This window comes from Platalea leucorodia (assembly GCF_965183815.1).
Source record: "Platalea leucorodia genome assembly, chromosome: 4".
In the NCBI taxonomy this organism is placed as follows: domain Eukaryota; kingdom Metazoa; phylum Chordata; class Aves; order Pelecaniformes; family Threskiornithidae; genus Platalea; species Platalea leucorodia.
Genome location: NC_138826.1, coordinates 43,215,084 through 43,228,598, shown reverse-complemented (window position 1 = coordinate 43,228,598; position 13,515 = coordinate 43,215,084). Strand labels below are relative to the sequence as shown.

General features: G+C 40.1%; 1 protein-coding gene across 1 annotated transcript in view; it reads right to left on the bottom strand.

The window, feature by feature from the left end:
• Window positions 1-13,515, bottom strand: part of PRMT8 (protein arginine methyltransferase 8) — a gene marked incomplete at both ends in the record, with an annotated part of 67,672 nt that overhangs the window by 31,240 nt on the left and 22,917 nt on the right. Inside the window, one exon of the mRNA XM_082308554.1 lies at window positions 1,793-1,978. Coding sequence (XP_082164680.1) covers window positions 1,793-1,978 — 186 coding nt within the window. The remainder of the gene's footprint in view (window positions 1-1,792; window positions 1,979-13,515) is intronic.

Here is a 13,515-nt window from a genome sequence, read left to right as displayed (position 1 = left end):
ATGCTTTTGGCCTGGTTTGTCAGGTGGATTCCATCTCTTCCTAGCAGACCTCAATCCTCAAAGAGGGTCCCATAGACATAAAAGCTGAAAACTTATCATTGACACCAGTTGCACAACCAGTTGTGGACCTGAAGGAGCACTTCTCCTCAAGTCCTTATTTGCACTGTTAGAATTGAGGCAAAAAAACCACCTGGCACACCTTGCTGTTGATCATCATGCTAAGAGCTGTGCACGCTTGTTATGCTCCAGGTCTCATTGGTGCTCACGTGGAAGAGCAGCAGTAGTAATCCAAGGCTGGTCTAAGGGCTGGACAAAATGTCAGCAGCCTCTCCACAAGGTGTCAGATCCAAATGCCTAGACATCAGGTCAGGTCAGCAGATGGGGGCCTTTGTGCCCTGCAGGAGAGAGCCTTCCACTACTATCATTTGTTGCTTCCTCCCAGTGCCTAAATGTGGCTCAGGACCAACTGGTTCTGATGCTTTGTTGGACAGAACTTCCTGCCCCTCATCTACAATGAAGGTACTGAACCTATTATGTAGCTAGAGATCTGCAAGTGGGTCAGAAGCCTTCTTCCTGTTGCCAGAGTCACAAGTTTCCAGCCTTCACCATCAGAGAAGTCTCCACTTCCAAACCTGATAAGTACAGACTCTGACTGCCCCTCCTTTCAGTACAGTTGGGGATTTAGACTCTTGTACCTTCAAGATCTTGGAGAAGATCCAGTCAGTCTCTTCCTCATGTCCCTGATGCTGCAAAGTCTGCCAACCTCCTCTAGCAGCTCCTTTACTTGTTGACACAGATCCTCTACCACTGCACACGTCCTGCAGGCAAGGAGGCAACCTCCTGCTTCCCAGTCTCAGCAAGAGGCCCCAGGTACTCCCTGCACTCCCTGAGCTGCACCCTTCCATCAGGAGCTCGATCTGATTTGAGGTCTCTGATGTGTCTTCAATAGTTCTCTTAGGTGTCCTTCCAAGTCAATTGTTCCTGTCTTCTCCCATTCTTGGATTGAACTTCTGAATGTTACACTGGCAAGATGTAATTGGCAGATAGAAATCTTCTGTTTATGTATATGCCCCACAAACAATTACTAGAGTAATGGAAATAGATACTGTTTGTTATGTGGTTTGTGAAAACTGCCACTGATTTCACATTGTTGGCCTTTTTACATCCTAGTCTTTAAGATCCCATCCTCTTGGGTCACATAAATATAAGATATTAGTGTCTTCTTTAGAATTGGTCTACAGTCAACTTTTTGATGGTAAATATGGTCCACTGTGTATTTGTAATTCTTTCCAGGAGTGTATTTACTGGAGGCTATTGGGCTATATGTTCCCATTAATGCAGTCTGTGCATTCAAGTAACATGCCAGAAATTACTTGGCTTCTAATGTCAGTTGAGTAGCTGTTCCGCTGGCATCTGTGCTCAAATATGCAAGAGGACAAAAGACCTAACTTAGCAATAAGGTAGTTTCCATGTGTGGTTGGATTAGTTTGCAGCTCTCATAAATGCACTAAATTGGTGCACTCATGAGGATTACCACTGTACAGATAGCTAATATAAGCTCTGTGGAGAACTCATATGTAAGGATCTAAGTGGGGCAGAGGTTTTGAGTACAGGTCTCTAGAGAAGTGGGTAATACCTGTGGCACTTAATGAGATTATACAATCTTCTGAGGAAACGCAGAGGAATATGATCATGAGCAAGTGGGAGAGGGATAAATAACTAATAAATCAAAGAAAACATTATTATTATTATTATTATTATTATTAATCATTGAAATAAAAATAAATATTACCTCATGAATTCCAAAGTGAGCATAAGAATCAAAGTAATAATCCCTGGATGTCATCTCTTCTGGATTGATGAGCTTTGCCATCTTTCCTCTGCCCGGGCAGCTTGGTTGCAATGGTACATGTATGACAGATTGAACTGGCTTTGGAACAACAGTAGGCTGAGGAGGCTGGGATGGGATGGGGCAAACCTAGGAGAACATGGAATATTGTTAAGAGGCATCATTAAAAGAAAACATTTCTCTCTATGTCTAGCATAGTGATATTATTGTAACCAGCTAGGAGATAGTAAGATCAAAGACACCTGGGGTATCATAAGTGAAACTTAGGCTTCCTTCTGTTCCTGGTTCTTTAACTTATTTACTGTTTCTTGGAAAATTTCTTTAATGGCTTTTTCCTTGATGTTCCTCTGCAGATACCTACATCAGTGCAAAGTAATGGCAAATTGTTGGTGTTGACTGAAGTAGGTGACTCTAAACATTGACACAAGGCAGTTAAGAGCTAGGTTTTCTCCTTTAATGTCCTTCCGTCAAACTGCCACAGCTTTGTGAGAGGTAAGTTGTAATAAATAAATAGTTCCCCTGCAAAGAAGAGCTCACAATCAAAGGCTTTTAAACACAGTGTTGCCAACAAGAAGGACAGGATTCACAACTGATTCTTAGTTGTCAGGTAAAGTATCTGGCTGTATTGATGAAGTAGGTCTGAGAATGCTCACAATATCTGAAACTCCCTGACACTATCTGAAAGTCTCTCAGCATGTCCAGAAAGCACTGTAGGGAGCTGTGTGGGATATGTGATCCCTTAATTTATTTTCCTGTTGTTGGGAGATGCAGGAGTTTTGTGTTACCCATACCCCCTGGCCCACTGCACTTCATTTTCCTTGCGTATTGCATCTCCAACACCAAAATTTCAATACAGACAGAATACTCACACCCTCTTGACTCAGATTTGACACCTGTAGCATCTAAGGCAAAAGACAGAATGTTTCACAAACATGAGACAGAGACCATGGTCTGGCCCATAAGTACATCTACATCTTTCATATTTATTATGAAGCAAAATGCTGAAAACTGAGAAAGACTGAGAAAATGCTACAGCTTCACATGCACACTAAGTCACCTGCAAATTATGGGTCAAAAACTTCATATATTAAGAAGGTCAATCCAACTTAAAATATGTCACCTCCTCTTTTACTTTTTTTTATTTTCAGATTTAGTAGTTGCCCAGTGGGGACCAGATTTGCGTGAGTCTCTCCTAGATTCCCTTATACTCTCTCTGAATAGCATCAATTAGCCTAGTTCAGCTAACTTCAATACAAAAAAAAAACCAACCAAACCCCAACACATTTTTTCCCTTGTTCATCTGAAGATTTAAATGTGTCATCTTTTGATGGTTTCTTTGGTCCATCTGTGAAAAATTAATACTAGTGGTTTATGTTCCTGTAACACTTTTCATCCCCAAAGATCCAGAAGTGCTTTATTTGTCCATCTTTTCTATTTCTGATGTTTTTGACTTTATCACCTCACCCAGTTCACTTCCCACTCAGAATATAATTGTTCCCAATTGGTATTTGTATTTCTGTCCTGTCTAGTTTTAAAATGTCTATCTGCAGTCATTTCTCTTAAAAAACTATTTCATTGCCTGTTCATTGCAAGCAACACCTTGACAGTCATTCTGTCAAGGTGTTGCTTGTAATATTCAACCCTTCCAAATTTAATCCTGATACTTTTAATTACATACTTGAGGTTATATCCTAATTTTTTTCTCCATTGGTGTACACACTATCAAATTTTGGCAGTTACCTTGTCCTGTAGTCCTTTCTGTATTTGTCTGCTGGATTACAAAGACTTAAACTATAGATGTTTGGAATTTTGTTTTAATTTAACATGAACTCTGTAAGGTCTTACACTTTTCTCCTAAATCTTGTCCTCTGCATCATTTTATAAGCAGAATATGTAAATATAACAGTCACTGAACTCTTCATTCTCTTCCTGTCTTAGGTAAGAAGGTCTCCAGATACAAGGCACAGGCAATTGCTCAAAAGCTACCTACTAGAGAGAAGATCTGACGGTTTTTGTAAATGAAACCAAAGGGATATTAGCATTTCTACTGCTGTCACACTACAAATTCAGATGTGGTTTGCTGTGCAATAGAAAGCATTTTCTACAGGAAAAAGAGACTAGTCTTGAAGGTGAATCTTCTGCCTGGGTCTCAGGCAATATCAGTTTTGCTCCTGGCTGCATGGAATTTGTTTAGACAGGGTTTCAGAACAAGGCTTATTCTAAAGATACAGAATGAAACTAAATTCAGAAACTCAGAGTAGGAAAGTTGCCTGAATGATTTTGTTTGGTGTATCGGAATTAACAGTTATCTCATAGTCTGCAAGACAGCTGAATTCTGCTACAGCCAAGGAGTGGCAAGATAACTTTTATTAAGCTACTGAGGCAGTATTAGATGTTTGACTTACAGTACAATTCAAGTTTATCTAAAGTACCTGAAGACTTACTGCTCTCAACTGTCCATCTACATCTCTGCCAGAGAATACATATCCCATGTAATGGAAGATGTAGAAGCCTATTAGGTCTGCTTCTCAGCTGTCTTAGTTTGTAGCCAAGCAGTCCATGGTAAAATGTGTTGATGGTGGTTGTGTGAAAATGTTAGGCTGTGAATACCATTAGGTCATGCACTGTCCATCCTGTGCTATGGGTATCATAGCCTCATGTGGAAGGGGTAACAGAAAACTGGATAGGGATGGTGATCTTCTCAGCCAGCAGCACTCTGTGACAGGGACTTTAAATCAGTTGCTTCATTTCTAGTTTAGGCATATGTGCTGGTTTTGGCTGGGATACAGTTAATTTTCTTCATAGTGGCTAGTATGGGGCTATGTTTTGGATTTGTGCTGAAAACAGTGTTGATAATACAGAGATGTTTTCGTTATTGCTGAGCAGTTCTTACACCGTGTCAAGGCCTTTTCTGCTTCTCACACCACCCCACCAGCGAGTAGGCTGGGGTTGCACAAGAAATTGGGAGGGGACACAGCTGGGACAGATGACCCCAACTGACCAAAGGGATATCCCATACCATATGACGTGATGCTCAGCATATAAAGCTGGAGGAAGAAGAAGGAAGAGGAGGACATTTGGCATGATGGCGTTTGTCTTCCCAAGTAACTGGAGATGGCTGAACACCTGCCTGTCAATTGGAAGTAGTGAATGAATTCCTTGCTTTGCTTTGCTTGAGTGGGCAGCTTTTGCTTTACCTATTAAACTGTCTTTATCTCAACCCATGAGTTTTCTCACTTTTACTCTTCCGATTCTCTCCCCCATCCCACTGGGGCAGGGAATGAGCGAGTGGCTGTGTGGTGCTTAGTTGCTGGCTGGGGTTAAATCACGACAGCATATTAACACAACACAGACCTTTCAAATTAAAATGATGTAATTTTTTGCAGCATCTGTAATACCCACTGCTATAATTTCTGTGTGCAGCACTGCAATTCTGAAACTGCAAGGCAAGGTCACAATTACAAGAATTATTTTGTGAGTGGGGCTCAGGAAATCCCTCTATCATAGATTTGCTATAGACACTGTGAACAACTTCAGTCAAGAGTAACTCATGTCCTATGACAACAAATACCTGGGGAAAACATATAAACACAGTGGGCAATTACAAAATAAAGAAATTTAATGCAAGCTATTATTTGTATCAGAAACTATAAAAATCTTCAGGTGTACAGCTCTGTGCTTGCTAAACTAGAAACAACTAAGCTTTTAGGGATATGGTGTAACTGCTTTAGGAGAAAACATGCCTCCAAGAGAAAAGCTATCAAGGAAAGACAGCTTCCTGTATTCTTTCCAGAACTGAAAAGAATCCTTGATATGATGCACAAGCTTAGCACCTGTCAGAAACAACTCATCTGTTGAATAACTCCTGAAAAGGGAAGGCATCTGGGCTGGGGGTAAACCTAACATCAATGAAAAGAATCTAACAAATTCTATCTGAATAAACCATATTTATTACAAATATGGATTCCAGGGAGCTGCACACAGTTCCAGAATACTGGCCGCTGCTAATGCAGATGAAGTTTGAAAGAATGCAAGCAGCTGCTTCAGAATCCATTCATCACTATGCTAAATGTGCAGCCCTCTATTTTTCCATCTCCCATTTGCACTGAAGATAGAGTTGGAGGGTCTGAAGGATCTGAGAAGCAATCTTTTTCTATCATTGCTATGGGACTTAGGTCCTGCTGCTCTGTATCATTTCAACACTTAAGTCAAAGGAAATCAGGGAATATTTTCCTACTTTTAAAAATTAAATCAAGTTTCTTTACTCTTTCTTTGTGGGTAAGATTGGTAGATTACAGATGCATCAAAGGTATTAGCACAGGACTGCTTTTTTAAAAGCTTTGAATTCTTATAAAAGGCAAGATTCATAACTCTCATTCATTTCTCAAAATCTCACACCTGAATGTCTTGATATAGATTTCTAAAACACATATAGGCACTCCAGTGATGGATGTGACTTTCAGGTATGTGGAGTTGCCCATGTGCATCAATGGAAACTGTTGAAATTCTTCTTTCTTGAAAAGTGGACCTAAGTGAACATGGATGTACAATTCCCATAATACAAAAGAGAACTCGGTATTCAAAAATCATAGGCTATTTTGAAAATCTGAGCCTTTTAGATATATCCATCTGCCTACAGAGAGGCAAGGTGGTGAAATATGCAAAAAACATTTTTTAGGAGGTTTGTGACAAACGCTGAGGTGTGTAGAGTAAAAATAAACCTGAATTTCAATGTTCGTTTCTTGATATTACTATGGAGACACAGGGCTGGAGGTTAAGATTCCAATCCTTGTAAAACTGTTGTTCAAGCTGCAGTGTTTTCTCCTTGACAAATTCTTAGTTATCTATGACATTTTTATGGCATTGAAGAGGTTAACAGTATCTTCTGTCTGGAAATGCCTACCCTTTCGTTAAGAAACTACACTCATTAAGAATGGAATTATAGTTCAATATGATTCAGTTTCAGCATTCTCTTTTTTTTAAACAAATGATTTTATCATATCTAAATGTTGATTATACTTATTTCTTGGGCCAGAAGCTTTCTGTATCAGAACTACTAGAATAGAATATACCTAGCACCATTTTCATTAGTCTGAATTTAACAATCTACACCTTTAGCATGCAAGAAATTATCACCTGGTATGCAGTCACCATAGCAGTTCCAACAAGACAGTTTCTTCCTGCTGCAGATACAAAGGCATAGCCAAATATAGGAGGTATTTGGTATCCTCCTGCCAAAATTTAGGCTTACTTCTACAACAGCTTCTTGGAAGTCATTACACAATGGTACTGGCTAAACCCTGCCTTGATGCCTTTATCTTGTAGCCTTTTGAAGTAAGTCTTTGTCCCAGGTTTGTGGGAGCATATCTTAAGTGATCTTTGGATTGAGCAAAGAATCTGGTGCATTATCTGAGAAGTTTTAATCTGATTTTCTGAGGAAATTAAGTTGCCACAGTATCTTGTCTGTGTCTCCCATTGATAACTTCTGAGCTTGTCCAACCCAATCTAATTTGAAAGAGTGGAGATATCAAACACATTCATATTCCTATACATTTCCTGAAAATCACAAATTAGGTAGAAGAATAGTCAATCTGATAATCCACTGAAATTGAAGCAGACAGATTTCAGTTGTCATTCTTTCTACTTGCTCTAAGTTTATTAAGCTAACTGGCTTGTGTTAGATGTGTAATATGTAATCTCCAGACTGACCATACTGTATGATCAGTAATGAAGATGTAGGAAGCACTCTAGGCAGAGGTCAGAACTAAGTTGGGCGATGAGGGGATAAAGAGAATGTACTTGCAGGAAACAAGGTTTCATTAGCTCCCCTACTCATGGAAAAACCTTTTTATGCTAAGGACATTGTCCTGGTTTCAGCTGGGATAGAGTTAATTTTCTTCTTGGTAGCCGGTATGGGGCTGCGTTTTGGGTTTAGGATGAGAACAATGTCAATGATACACTGATGCTTTGGTTCTTGCTAAGTAGTGCTAAGCTGTTGCTAAATAGGTACTAAATGGCGCTCACACTGGTCAAAGACTTTTCAGCTTCCCCTGCTCTGCCGGGTGCACAAGAAGCTGGGAGGGGGCACAGCCGGGGGGGTGCTGACCCAGACTGGCCCAAGGGCTATTCCATACCACATGACGTCATGCTCAGTATATAAGCTGGGGGAAGAAGCAAGGGGGGGAGGGGATAGGGGATATGATGGCATTTGTCTTCCAGAGTAACAGTTACGCGTGATGGAGCCCTGCTTTCCTGGAGATGGCTGAACACCTGTCTGCCCATGGGAAGTGGTGAATGAATTCCTTGTTTTGCTTTGTTTGCATGCACAGTTTTTGCTTTGCCTATTTAACTGTTCTAATTTATTTCACTTCAATTATTAAACTGTTCTTATCTCAACTCACAAGTTTTCTCCCTTTCACCCTTCTGATTCTCTCCCCCATCCCACTGGTGGGGAGTGAGCGAGTGGCTGCGTGGTGCTTAGTTGCTGGGTGGGGTTAAACCACGACAGATAGTGAAGTTCACAGGAAGCGCAAAATGGCCAGAAATCAAGGGGTTCTAACAGAGACCAGATGGGACAAACATTCAGCTGCAGACAGACATTACTGCTTGGAAACAAGGATGTTATATATGTCTGCATTAGGTATGTGTTTTCAGGAAGTAAGGCTTTCAAAGACCAGTAAAGAATGTTTGCCTTTCGTTGTGGATTTTGTTTTCCTTAGTGGAGGCTTTATGTTATGATATTTCTCAAAATCAGGATGAAATAGCCAGTTCCTTAGCAGCTACAAATCTACTTTCTGCTTGATAAAAATTAGGTTTAGTTTATTGCAGACAACTATGAGTTCAATGCAACTGCAAATTTCTGTAAACTCTAAAACTGAAAATCTAGCCAGAAAGATTCTGTAAGAAAATTGGGATAAAGAACTGATTCTTAAAACTGCTTGCTTTGAAGCTACTTTTTCAACCACTTTGAAGTCAAGTGCTGCTCTGAACCTTCTACATGGAGTGTCTGAAATGCCAGATCAACCTGTCATGGATAAATCTGTCTGTCTATTATCAGCAGAAAATTCATTGTCCTTTACAGACAAGTACAGTTTAGAGTACATTACAACTGCTACATGTTATCCCTAAGGTAATGGTGATAGTAAAAATGTTGTGAAAACACTGAGGCACGTTCTGAAATCCGAGGCTCTATTGTTTGTTTTACAATAAAGCCTCTGTCCAGAACAACTGAGACTGAGCAGTCATACAAGGAACTTGATTATACACTAAGTGTCCAAATCCTCAAAAAGTCAAAGATGAAAGCAAGTCTTCAGTATGATAAAGGCATGGTTGGCACATTTAAGCTGCAGCAGAAATAACACTGAGTAGCAAGAAGGAATGCAAAGATCACAAAGGCTGGCAAATCTGTTACTTGTTTGAAAGTTAAAAAGGAATTTAGGTATCTAAATGTAAATACAAGATAGGAACTCTGATACCTTTGGGGATCTGACCCAGGCTACTATATATTGTCAAGATTCTTAATTCTATCTATCTTAATTCTTAATTAATTCCTATCTATTGGGGAAAAGCCAGAATCTTCTTAGGGACCGGTCACAAATTAAGGAAGCAAGTTTCCATTTTGAGTATAAAGGAATAATTCTTCCCCCTAATAGAGCTTAACCACTGAAACAAATGCTTAGAGGGTCTGTGGGGTCTCCAACCTTGTAGATTGCAAAACTCAACTGGAGAAGGTCCTTAGCAGCCCAATCTAGCTTTAAAGTTATTTTTTATCTGAGCAGGATGCTGGACTAGATGACCTCCAGAGGTTCCTTCCACCTATATTATTCTATGATGGCAAGATATGGACAGTTATATTTGTACTATGCAGGAGATACAGGTGGCAGTGGCAGGATAAATTTATAAACCTGATCCTAGTGCAGATTGTGGGGTGGCTTATAAATTTGTGTTTATAGATTTGTACACACAGTAGGAACAGAACCTGTTCTGATGAGATTAAAGAATGCAGACTATGAGAAGAACACAAGGACGTGACACTGGAATGAAAAGCTTTTGAAGCTACATGTAACAGAACTGGACTGAAATGATAGGAAATGAGATGACAGAATGTAAGGATGGGAGTGATGTTAAGTATCTGTAGCATTTATAAAAGTCTGAGCAGTTCTAGACCATTCTGCGTGCTGGTGCAGGTAATAAAAATGCTCTTCATCCAACCTGCCCTCTTCACTGCTTACTGCCCATTACAGTGCAACTTGGGTACAGCAGCAAAAAAGTAGGTGACAAATTGTAGTTATGGATGTCATTGTTTAACTGAAGTTGCATTCCTTTTTATAAAGATGGAGATTTTGCAATGCGTGTAGAGTAGAAGGTCCAGTGCAGGGCATGAACAGTTCTAGTTCAGCATAGAACAGAAGGAAATATGAGAGAAATGTTACTACTATTAACTGAAATTCACTCTTTGCAAAGTACCTCATGAAAGGCTAGCAAAGAATTATTTTAAAAGTGCTCAGAGGTACCTTTCTTTAGGACAAGGTTGCATTTTGGTTATCTTTGGCATGTGATAGATTTAATCTCACAGACTTAACTGCAACACCTTGGTTTACAAGATCCTTGTTACAAGGAACACCTGGAGAAATTCCTTGTGCTTACACCTATACTCTGTTGTGTAGAGCAGATGGTCTGTCATTAGACTCTGTTGACCATCTGTTTGTTTGAAGCCTCATGAGGACTGAGCTAGGTTGCACGGTGAGGAGTTTCTGAAACGCTGGCTAAAGTCTCAAGCCTGCTTCTATTGAAGTCAGAGAGCTTCGCAGCTTCAGCTCAGTGGGGAATCATGCCCTCTGGTGGATAATATTAAAAGTGAAATACAGCTGGTAGATGGCTAAATTCATTCTTCATTTCATAGGGTAGAGACTAATTTACTGCAATCAATAATCTGGAAATGAATCTCCACATATAACCATGCTGTTCCCTCCAAATATACAGCATATCGATTTGTTACAGCGTAATGGTCTCTGTCACATGAGTCAAGAATCTGAAAGGCAGAGAATTAAACAGAGAAGAATTTTAAAACTCATGAAGGAGGCAAGCTGTGATGTTCTGTGGCTGGATGTTCTATGGTTTTGTTTCCATTATTCAGCGTAATCAGGAATGGAAGACGTGGATATACTCAAGCACACTGGTTATTTTGACACAAGACTGACATCTGTAAGTAAATCTGGCAGGTTGAGAAATAAAGGCTAGACCATCAGGGCTATGGTGTTTCTGGGAGACATTCCAGACTTCTCAGCCTTTTTCTGGCTCAGTACCATGTATCAGGACAGTTAGGAACAGCACGCTTTCTAATAAAGCTCTTCTGAATTTGGTGCCTTGCTAAGAAGTATGGGCTTTTTGGTTGTTGCATGTTACAGCAGCCTTTCTCCTGTTCCAGAATCCAGTCTGAAAAGTTTACTCTGGTGTGTAGATCACAGAGCAGCACAAACTGCAAACAGCAGCCTCACAAGGCCAGTGGCTCTTGCAGGTTGCAGCTTCCTGCCTCATGCAGATTTACAGCTATGTCTGACATGGTAACACTGCAAGTTCCTGCTTTCCACTGGGGCATCCCGTCCCTTTTAAGGATTCATGAAAGGCAAAAAAACCCAAATGATGAAAAAAAAAAAATCCTTCCTACCTTTTTATTGTTCTCCTTTTCTGACTAAAGAAGGTGAGAATATAAGTTCATTTCATTCATTTGATAGAATCTGAGACATTACAGTAGTGAAAAACAGGAAGGTGCCTTAACGAGTGGTCCTCAGCCTATCAGTGTTCACTGGGTGAAATTCTGATATCATCATGGGAATTTAAAATTAAAAACTGAGGTCAACTGTGAGAGCTAAGAACGTTATTGCCAGCCATATATTACATAGTTGGTATTACTTCTATCAAAATTTGAAGTGCACATAATACCTAAAATAGCCATTAAAGGCCAGGGAGCACTTAAATTGACTGATCACCATGGAATACTTTTCCTTCTCTTCTAAAAAAAAAGCAATAGGTATAAACTATGTGGTATGTTTTCCTGCAACAGATTTTCCTTCTGAGATTTCTGGTTTTCAGGAATTTTGACAGATCTCTTCTCTTTGCAGCACTACATCCAAAACTCTCTAGAACAAAAGCAATCAAGATGTACAGATATAAGGGGAAACAGCCTGTTGTTCTGACAGGGCTATTAGAGGCTTAGCTTTTGTGGTAGTTCAGAGGGAAGGTTTGAGGTACCTCTATTGCCTGTCTATTGTTGAAAGTGCTGAAAGGGGAAAACCTGATAGCAGAATTTTCCATTTGAATTAAGCTATAGTCTCTGGGAAATAAAGAACTTTTCCAAGTTTAGTGTAATTTTTTTTCTGATTTGCCTTTCAGGGAGTTGCACAAGGGGAAGAAATATCTTTGCATTAATAAAATGCATCAGGTCTTCCAGATGATTTTAAAATATTGGTCACAAACTCAAGGAATCTAAAAATAAACTGTATAAATTTAATTCCTCAGCATTCATTGCAGAGTCACCTCTATATTTGGTAGTGACAATTGTTAACATTAAATGCTTCCTACTTGCACTGATACTGATATTTTAATGTCCCATCGGGCAAGCACTTCTATACCAACAACAAGTAACGCTTAGCTACATTGTGCTCTTCAGGGGCCAAACTCACACTACCACTTCCAACTCCCATGATTAGGTTCGCCATGGCAGAGTGAGAAGGTTGCAAAGGTGTTATATTGCCATAACAGCACTGGCTTAAACTACAGTTGTTAGTCTTTCCCTTCCCCTTGTAGTCTGCAATATAAGTAGCCAAATAGCACCAGCCTTGCTTCATTTTTTGAGACAGGATGGAAACCCTCAGATTTATGTGTGGCTGGCTGAGTGGTCTTCAAGTCCTGTCAATCCAGCACTAGTTCTAGGGCACCTGGGTACTGTGAGGCAGCAGCTGGAACAAGGGTAATAGTTCTTCATGTGTGCACATGAACACTGACAGTTCAAGGTTCCTGGTGAGTGATGTTTCTCTGCTGCTTGGGTATATCTGGCACTTTGCAATCAAATAGGATGAAGAAATTGTTCCATGCTATGTTTCCCTGGGAGTAGCTCAAAGCCTATATTGTTATTTAGCAAGTCATGATTCAGTTCCTTTTCCTCCTGTAATGCGGGGCTCAGTAAATAATGAGGCAGTTTTCTAGGACTGCCTTCGCACAAACTAGTTGGACTAGCTGGGAGGAGGATCTAGGTTTCTCACTGTTCTGCCCTTGTTGGCCCCTTCCCTTCTATGTGCACCAGAGAGGTTTCATCAGTGTCACCTTAATACTTCTTTTCTACAGTATAGCTCACAGTGTAGACAGACTGCACTGGAGAATAAAAAGACTGCCCTTTCTCTGCAGAGTCCAACATTCAGTGTGCAAGGCCTTATAAAAGAAGCCTCCATAGTGTGTCACCTAGGTAAGCTGATGTAACTCCTCATAAATTCTGAATTACAGACTATTTATCATCATGGCTATGAAGCCATGAATGGTGCACAGGGATCTATAGTCAGTATGTTAGGGGCCTGTTAACAGATGGTAGTTAGTTGTATTTTAAGGATGACTAGGCAATTCAGCTCTTGGGGGGGGGGGGGGGGCGGGGGGAATATTTTTAAGGACAAGAT